The sequence below is a fragment of the Osmerus mordax genome, chromosome 22 (genome assembly GCF_038355195.1).
Source record: "Osmerus mordax isolate fOsmMor3 chromosome 22, fOsmMor3.pri, whole genome shotgun sequence".
NCBI classification, from domain to species: Eukaryota; Metazoa; Chordata; class Actinopteri; order Osmeriformes; family Osmeridae; genus Osmerus; species Osmerus mordax.
The window spans coordinates 7,859,870-7,869,831 of record NC_090071.1 but is presented as its reverse complement, the minus strand read 5'-3'; the positions used below and the strand labels follow the sequence as shown (position 1 = coordinate 7,869,831).

Below are 9,962 nucleotides of genomic sequence, written 5' to 3'. Positions count from 1 at the left end.
TGTCTGTCTATCTGTGTGTGTGTGTGTGTCTGTGTGTGTGTCTGTGTGTGCTCTTCTGCTCATATGAACGTGTTCATTTGAGGCTCCGAACATGCACACACAGTCCAGTGTGGATATGGCCCAGGGGGGACGGGACCAGTATTGGGATGATGTCATTACTCATGAGCCATTGACTTCATTATTGCCTGTGAGCAATAATCCTCCATCGGTTTAGCGTCCTAGCACCGCAACGCTAATTCATTTAATTTCATAATTATCGATTTTGTGCGCCGTCCAGCCAGAAAGGTCAGGCCCAGTGTAAGCTCAACTACAGGCTTCATGAAGGAGGGATGGACTGAAAGACAGTACCACATGGGAAGGGGAGGGGGGGGGGGGGTACCTGGGAATCACAGACTTCCTACTGAGAGGATAGCACACACACTGATTAAACTGTGTGTCTGACACACACACACACACACACTCACAGACCAGTCCAGAGGTTGGTATTGGGATGGCTGTGGTGCAACGCACCGTTGCTTCCTACAGGAAATGTATTTCTCCAGCCCGTTAAAATTGAGCCAGATCCATTCTTTGATGTGTTCTTGGCAGTTAGTTTACACAGCACTATCTTGTCAATCGTCTTAAATATTCTACATTTAGACATTTCACTTGTGCTGTGCCAGCTTTCTAGAATCTTTAGACATTCACCAGTTAATGACTCTTAGCGGGCCTTCCTGTGTGTGTGTGTGTGTGTGTGTATGTGTGTGTGGGTGTGTTTGTGGGTGTATGTTTGTGTGCGTATGTGAGAGTGGGGGTCTGGGATGCAGCAGGGTCGGGGCGTCAGCCTGGGGAAGCCTGTTTCCATTTGAAGCAGTATGTGGAGGGGGTCTGGAGAGTGTGTGGAGTGGAGGGTGTGTGTGTGTGTGTGGGGGGGGGGGGGGATGGTGCCAGTTGAGATTTGTGGAGCAGAGCTAGACACCAGTACTGGCACACCAGTACTACTGGCAGGCCCACAGTCTGTCACAGCACACACGCACAACAGAAGTGTACTCTTACCCAGTAACTCCCCTTTCAGTTTAGTAACTCTACAGAAGACTCTTCTGAACCAACACTAGACCACGTGACTGACAAAATAGGACGAGTCTGGAGCCAACATTTCCCCCCCGACACACACACACACGCACTCACTGACTCATCAAACGGCATCGTCATGAAACCTCCGTCCACGTTGATGCTTCTAAATGATCGGGCCTTTTTTTAATAAGGCTATGGATCGGCTTCAGGAGCGGGACTCCCGACGGTGTTGATTATATCGAAAGCCGGTTGTTTTATATCCTCTAAATGTCAGATTTCTGCTATTTACATCCCTCACGTCGGCGCACAGGCAAATGGTTATTGATTCAAGTGATGATAAATGTTGCGGCCCCATCAAATTAAAAAACAAAAGTGAGTAAAGCGACGAGAGGGAGGGGGACGGGGGAGGGGGGACGCGAAAGAATGAGATTGGCAACAAGAGTCAGGGAGGTGGAGAGCGAGCGAGCGAGAGAGTGCAGATGGCGGCTGACTGGCACCTTCAGCTCTGCCCTGCAATAACACATTCCCGCGATGCACCGAGTCTGAGGTCGTCTGACTCGAGTGTTCATTTGCGTTTCGGCTGCTCGTTACGTGAGCGGGGATGGATGTCTGCTATTGAGACCGTCGCTATTTCTCTGACGTGCGTGTGTGTCTGTGTGTGCAAGTGTGTGTGTGTGTTTGGCCCAGGCACGATCAACATGCTTCTAATGTGGCTGCTCCCCAAAGGTTGTAACATACTTGGCTGAATGACAGAGAATAAATTACCCTGTTATTGCCCCTTGTGTACGTGTGGTATGTGCAAGTGTATGCGTGCACTTGATACTTAACTGTGCATGGAATTCCTGAGTAAGGGAATTCATAAAACGGGATAAAATACTATAAAAAAGTGCCCACACACGCAAACATACACATGCACACTGATGCACAGAACACACAAACTAAAGGAGCAGTCTTTCACCGACAGAATATTGAATAGAAACATCGGAACTCGGCTTAAATGTTCTAGAACCCTCCCTCTTAATGATATCGTCTCTGTCTCTCTGTCTCTTTCCCTCTGTCTTCCTCTCTCTCTGTCTCTCTCCCTGTCTCTCTGTCTCTCTCTTTCTCCATCTTTCCCCCGTCCCTCCGTGAGACAGCTCCCCAGTCTCCCTGCTACATTAACCGCCAGCCTCATTTCCCACAAGGAGAAGCCACCGGCTGGAAATTGGCTAGGACGAGTCATTAAACACCAGCCCCCAGCCCTCCACCACCACCTCCCACCCCCCCAACACGTCCCTTAATCCCTGTGACCCCCGCCTCCTCCCCGCCCGCATGTCAGGCGACGTGCCGTCGCCCACAGAGAAATGATTGGCTTGTTTCATGTGTGTGCGTGCGCGCGTGTGTTTGCGCGTGTCATTTTGTGTGTGCGGCAGCGTGTGTTTGAGGACAGAGAGTGTGTGCACCGTACTATATGTGTCACTGTGTAAATCAGCCCGCATGGCGCGGTAATTGATGATGACTGTTAAACTATGAGATTAAGATGCATGGGGAGGCCTGGGAGGAGGAAGGGAGAGCAGCAGGGGGGTGACTTTACGGGGGGGAGGGGGGGGGGAGGGGGAGACTCCACTGGAGGAGGTGGAGATTCACCACTCACCACCAGACGTGCGGCAGAGCCGTCCAATCACATCCCAGCCTGATGAGTACTGGTGCTTTTTGACCAATCCCGTCCTCCGGGTCTGTTACTCGGGTTACGACCGAGCCCAAAGTGTGTTTCTACACTACCCGGGGGTGACCAGTGAGGCGGTCAGTTAAGGCAGATAGGTTGTCCCACCAGCAGTACAGCTGACTCTGTCAGCTGGGGCTTATAGACACAGAGACAGGATGAGCTGACTGATTCCAGGCTGGAGAAGAAACTGACCCCACTGATGTGGTCGTTATCTGTCCCCTTTTTTAAGGTGTGTAGGCATTACACACACGCGCCGAAGGACAGTGTGTGTGTTTGTGTGCGTATGATGTTTTGCAAAGTGAGCAGGTAGGTGTCTGTGAAGGACACCAGGAGTTTGCAACGTGTGTGTGTGTGTAGGTGTGAGTGAAAGTCTGTTATTCATAATAGGCCATCAATAAGTCTGTTGACACAGGAAACGTTTGAACTTAACATTGACAAAATACATCTCATTAGCTGTGTAGATACTGAGTGTGGAGGAGAATAAACACACAAACATACAAGCTAGTTAGGAGAATACATTGTATATTCGCTATAAACCTCAGACAGAAATTGCCGGAACATGCTTGGCTAGAGCAGTAAGGGTTGTTGAAATGACTCCTTGCTTCTAATCCTTCCTGTTGTATCGTGAATAATTATCGCTGAGTAGTCACACATTCTCTCCAGTAGTCTCCCCACAGCCCTTTACCTGCCTGTGTGCCAGATTGTGAAGAGCCAGTTTCCGCTCTCCTGCCCTCTTCTATTCTCTCCTTTCTTTCCTCTCCTGTCCTGTTGTCTTGTCCACTCTACTCTTCTCACTGTCGTCTCTTCTCCTCCTCTCCAATCCTCTCCCCTCCCCTTCACTTCCTCCTCTGCACACGAATTCAACCATAACGACTGCTCTGCTCTTAAAGCCTTTTACAGTTGTACTCTCATAAACCCGATAGTGACTCTGTACAGGTCAACAGGGGCCCTCTACATAAGCGAACTGGCCACATCTTTTTCCACTTAATGGAAAAAAGGCTACTTCGTGCTTTGGGGTGAATGGAATTATGGGATGTGCATTGAAGGACACGAGGGGCGTCGACCCTGGGGAAGAGCGGGTCAGTTGTAGAGACGAGAACTAACAGAGGAGAGTAGGGTTAGTTTCCACTACTGTGGAATAGCAATCAAAGATGTATAGCCCTAAGCACTGTTATACTGTAACTGTTGTCCCAGCTGCAAGTAACCTCTTGAAAGAATTAAGTTGTAATTCAATTCTTGGGTCTCGCAATCAACATGACCGCAAAGCTAATGTGATATTCTGCTACAGAAAGAATAAAAAAGGAGGATCTTTAAATCCTCTAATGAGCTCATGTTGCTCTTTTGAATTGGAGTGAGACCCCCAAAAAAGCAATTTGCAGTCGTTCTATGGACATGGGAGCTGTGTTACTGTAACTTGTTCATCACATTTGCTGTCATTAAGTCACCATATCTATAAGTAATAAAGACTCACTCATCAAAGTGAATAGGAGAACAGAGTGTTGTAGAGCATTGTACCAGTGGGGCCTGCCTCAGCACTGGATTGCTGAGAGGACAGAATTCCCTGGCAGAAATCGATGTGTTTGTCAAGGTCTCTCTCTCTCTCTCTCTCTCTCTCTCTCTCTCTCTCTCTCTCTCTCTCTCTTCCTCCTCTCTCTCTTCTCTCTCTCTCTCTCTCTCTCTCTCTCTCTATCTCTCTCTCTCTGTTTCTCTCTCTCTCTCTCTCTCTCTCTCACTATTTCTCTCTCTCTCTCTCTCTCTCTCTCTCTCTCTCTCTCTCCCTCTCTGTCTCACTCTGTTTTCTCTCTATTTCTGTCATTCTTTCTATCTTTCTTCCTGTCTTTCATCTCCTGTCTCCCCCTCTCTTTCTCCCTGTAACAAATGAGTTCTTAAGGGAGCCCGGCTCAGTCAGGACTGTGACATGGCTGTAGATAGTCTCCTATTGTCCCCACTGGCATCCTCTCTGCTGAGCCGTCAGACGTGCCATGCCTACCCCTCCACCCGGCGCATTGACCCAGGAGAGGCAACGTCTCACTGTGTACACTGTCACCCCCTGCCTGAGAGGAAGACATGGGGGAGGGGTACATATCTAGACACTGCCATGATGGTACTTTGAACACCACAGTGGAGCACGACAGACTGAACACCTACACTCGCAGATGTAGTTCCATTCATAGAATAAGAATATGTTTCTTGTGTCTTTCTTCCTGTTTCTATTCCTCTCTGCTGTTTTGACCATGGAATGTGTTTTTTTTATGAATGTAAATCACCCTTAGTATATGTAGTGGGACTATTGACACAAGCTCGCATTGTGGGTAGTCAACGTAATACAAAAAGATGAACATTGAAGGACAGGAAATCAAGATAGAAGGAGAGTGTTATTGATTCCAGTAGAGCATTAAGGTTACCTGTGGAGAAGGACGGTGTGTGTGACTGTAGGAATATTTAGTGTACTTCCAACAGTGTATGTGTGTTCAGTGTCAGAGATTCCACTTGACCTGCTATGGGGACATTTGACTGTGTGTGTGTGTGCGCGTTCCCACACAGTATATCTTTGTTTCAATGTATATATGCACATGTACAGTACATGTCTAAGGCTGAAGGAGATGCTGACACACACACACACATACACACACCTTAGTACTCCTCCAGTGACTCCCCTCGTCCCAGAGGGTTGGCATGCAGTGGCAGCTGAATGAGCATATGGTCAAAGTGCGGGCCTGGGGGTTGGGGGGTATGTGTGTGTGCGGGGGTTGGGGGGTACGTGTGTGTGAGGGGGGGGGGGATGGTATGTGTGTGTGAGGGGGGGGTGTAGAAGCTGCTTGATGGGCGTAAAATAGGTTGACCTAATTACTTGTCAGGTGCAGGACTTGGAATGTGAAGGTTGACTCCTCCCCCCCCCTGCTACCCGGGACAGACAGATGCTGATGGCTGATGGGCTTGATAAGGAGGCAGAGTACTACTGCCTAAATGAAGCTGTAGCCCGCTCTTTCGTGACTTCACCTCCCTATTGACCAGACAAGCCGCTGTCACCAGCGAGGCATTGGCGGCGCACAGCGTGGCGGTGCTCCGCAGAGTGATTGCCAGGGATTTCATACGCACAGGACAGACGTCCTAATACCCCGAAAGAAATGTAATCTCCGGGGCCATGCTTTGTCTGAAAGTGAAACCTTCTCTAAAGGTCATTGAACCTGATTTGAATATCTTTCATCAAATGGTGCTGCGAAGCCAGATCCCAGTCTGTAGGTCAGTGCCTTTGAGAAATAATTCCCCTGAAGTGCTCACGGCTCTGTCATTGTCAAGGGTCAGGTCGGCCTCTCTTAACTGCTCTTTCAATAACTTCTGTGATCTCTCTTTGCGTCCCTCTCTCTACACCTGCCCCACTCTGCCTCTCTGTCTCTCCTTCCCGCCATCTTCCTGTCCCTTTTTGTATGTTCTCGATCTCTCTCTCTCTCTCTCTCTCTCTCTCTCTCTCTCTCTCTCCTCTCTCTCTCTCTCTCTGCCCGCCACCCACTCACTTTCTTCCGCTTTCCTTCTCTCCAGTTTGTCCGGGGACGGAGAACAAACTGAGCACCTTATCGGACCTGGACCAGCAGTACCGGACCCTGCGTAAGCTCTACGAGAACTGTGAGGTGGTCATGGGAAACCTGGAGATCACCAGTATTGACCGCAACCGCAACCTCTCCTTCCTCAAGGTCAGTGTGTAGGTGGTTTCAGCCCAAAGCCATGTTCCCCCCATGGCCTAATGGTAGACCTTGAAATAAAATCATAAAACTTCAAATGACTAAATCCATTCCCTGGTACTGAGTCACCAAGCCACATTAAGTATTTTGAGCATAAAAATTATTGAGTCGGAATGAGTCAAGTATGAAACTCCTCATTGGTTAATTTAAATATATATATATGTATTAATAATATATATATATATATTTGTCAATCTCATCAGAACCAGTCAGTTTAATATACATGAGAATGTATTATGAAGCCATCAATAATTTACGAATTACCTGTCCATGTTTTGGATAAATTGATTGATAGCTACTTTATTCATCACCTTAGGGAAATTACGTGATTACAGTACCTACCCACGTACTGTATTATCTATTCATAGACTGTCATTTGAGACAGAAGCTGTATGCATGGACCAATATGCTCTGTTCAGCAACTTCCCTCAGATTACATTTTAACCGTATACCAACCTCTGATTGGGTCAAAGAAGGAGTGGGGTGTGTGTGCTTGGGGGGGGGGGGGAGCTCTGCATCCACAACGCTCTAACGGAACATAGCGATCCACACCACCATCCTCGGAAACGCAGCAAAGTTCCCTTTGTGTCTTTGTATTTGCCCCCCCCCCCCACCCCCCGCCACCCCCCTCCCCCAGCCTCCCTCAGCGCCCATGTTGTTTAATGATCTGAGGTGTGCACTAATTACCGCGCCGGGAGCTCGAAAATGAAAACCATAAACAGTCCCATCAGGCATTGCATCATTAGCGCAACAATTAGGCATCTGGGGGATTGATAAGGGATATGTGTAGGTATCCCGTTGCCATGGCGAGTGCTGTCTTTATTGTGCTATGTGTGTCCCTGGGATCTAATGAGGCTAATGCTATCTCATTGTGGCGTTAAATTGTTCTGACCTGAGACACATTTGACACGCCGTGGCCAATGAAATGGCAGAAGAAAGATCATGTCAGCAGGTCCCAGAATACCCCCCACGGAGCTGCACCCAGTTTTGAGAACATGTGAAGGATTGTGTTTATAACCTCTTAATGTATTTCTCTATAAAGTCGATTGTTGGAGAAACATGCTAATGAGCAAACAAGCCATCGGTGAGCCAGGGGCAGAGAGGGCACCAGGAGAGGTGAGGAGAAGGTCATCAGCAGGTTTACTGCTAACTCAGCAGTGCTTTCTTTATAGTTTATGGATGGACACCATGGGCCTTCAGCCCTGATTATCAGGCTGATCAGAAGAGAACTTGTGTTTACCGTCTACATTTACATTTACATTTAGTCATTTAGCAGACGCTCTTATCCAGAGCGACTTACAGTAAGTACAGGGACATTCCCCCGAGGCAAGTAGGGTGAAGTGCCTTGCCCAAGGACACAACGTCAGTTGGCATGACCGGGAATCGAACTGGCAACCTTTGGATTACTAGCCCGACTCCCTCACCGCTCAGCCAACTGACTCCCTCTATCATGCAAAGTTCAAAAAAGAGGGTGAGAGAAAGGATTCGCCAGTTCTAAACGTTTTGCTCTCATCACCATCTTTTGAAATCAAGGGTGGAGCCTGGATTCAATGGACCACAGTGACTTAGTAATTGTGGGAGATGGAGTTTCTCAAATTAGCGCTGTCAATCACATAACTATGGTGCTGTACTGCATGTCTGTCATTAAGCTGAATCTACCATCTCATTTGGATTATTAGACCTACTGTACTGTAGCTTCCTTGTAAGTGAAGTTTTTAATTTGTTATGTGGAAAGTCTTTTTTAACGTTTTCTTTTATGGCAGTTGTGTTCTGAAAGCCACAGGCAAACCCACTTCTCACTTTATAAGATAAATTCACCCGTTACACACATGCACTGATAGTGAAAGATCGGAATTTACAGTAAGAGAGTGAATGGAATATATACATGAGAAGTCTTCATATTCTGTCCCACAGAGGGCAGAATATAAACCTGCACAGTATACAGAAACATCAATGTCCTTCATTCATCTGGAATTTTTGAAACATCAGCTCAGTGTACAGTGTGTGGTGTTCCACTAGTACGCTCTAATCACACACATTATTCTCATGCCAGTCTTGTTGTGCCTTCTTGATATCCTGTGAAGATGGGACCCAGAGTGCAGGGTCCGGAGAGGGGAAGTGAAGAGGCAGTCACAGCACATATGCTGACCAGTTGGTGATAAAGAGGCATGTTTACTGTTTCAACAGGGAGGCCTCACAGAAGCCCCTGTCTGATCAGCTTGGTGCTCTGCAGACACACACACACACACACACACACACATGGTCAGACACACACACACATGGTCAGACACACACACACACATACACGCATGGTCAGACACAGACACATTGTCAGACACACACACACACAGTCAGGCATACACACCGTCAGATCAACACATACAAGAACACACACACACTTTGCTGTCAGATACTGCACACGCACACACACTGTGTAACTGGGGATGCTTGTCTTTGTGGAGGCGGCGGTTGTGCTTCCTTTTGCTCTGTGACGGCCGGAGGGCGTCCATTAGCAGAGGCGTGGCCTCATAAAGACGGAGCTGCAGGCTGGGGGGGGGAACCGTTACAAACACCTGCTGCGGCTCATGATTGATCCTCACTGCTCCCCTCAACGACAACAGCCAGGCAGAGGAGAGGAGAGGAGAGGAGAGGAGAAGAGGGGAGGGGAGGGGAGGGGAGGGGAGGGGAGGGGAGAAGAGGGGAGAACAGGGGAGGGGAAGGGAGGGGTGAGGAGGGAAGGGGAGGGGAGATTGCACTAATGTGACAGGCAGAAATAACATCTGCTCTGCCTTTAAGAACCTCCCTCTAATGTGAGTGAGTGCATATGTGTGTGAGAGTTGGGAAAGAGAGAGCGAGAGAAAGAAAGAAACAGAGAGAGAGAGAGAAGGCAGAGGAGTGGGTAGTTTTGCCTGGCGTGGTCTTGACAGGTAAATGGATGGCCATGCTGTCCCCCCGGTTCAAGTCAAGCTTTGAACAGAAGCCATCCTTCACTTACCGTTTTTACGCACAGCACCATGCCTCCCTCCATGTTCCCAGGGCTATTGCTTCAAGAGTGACTATTATGACAGCCATAATGTCCACCCAGCATGGACGCTCCGTCATTACCTTAGAGCAGCTCTAGCAAACCACCAGTAGGTGGCGCTATACAGCATCTTCAACAGCCCCCATTCCCTTGTCCTTCTTTTGTTGAGCTGGTTCATGTATACATTCACAGGCACCACCATGGATCAAAACAGAAAACCGCGAGGTGGTTGTATTGGCCGTTCTTTATTGTCTATTTTGAGTCAGGCTGAAGTTCCGTAGCCTGCTCTCTCCAGCCCTGCCTGAGAGACACATCTCCCTGACAGTGAAGTGACAGAGCCAGGACAAGTGGTCGGCCAGCCCAGAGCTACCTAATGATGTCACCCAGCCTGACGGACTCTTCATTAAAGGCCGATCAATCTGGCAGGAAGCGTACTCGGCTG

The 9,962-nt window shown here is 48.5% G+C and overlaps 1 protein-coding gene across 1 annotated transcript in view; it reads left to right on the top strand.

Moving 5' to 3' along the window:
* LOC136966482 (receptor tyrosine-protein kinase erbB-4-like) overlaps positions 1–9,962 on the top strand; it is a 69,292-nt gene that overhangs the window by 17,196 nt on the left and 42,134 nt on the right. Inside the window, 1 exon segment of the mRNA XM_067260989.1 lies at positions 6,299–6,450. Within this exon segment, the coding sequence (XP_067117090.1) occupies positions 6,299–6,450 (152 nt within the window).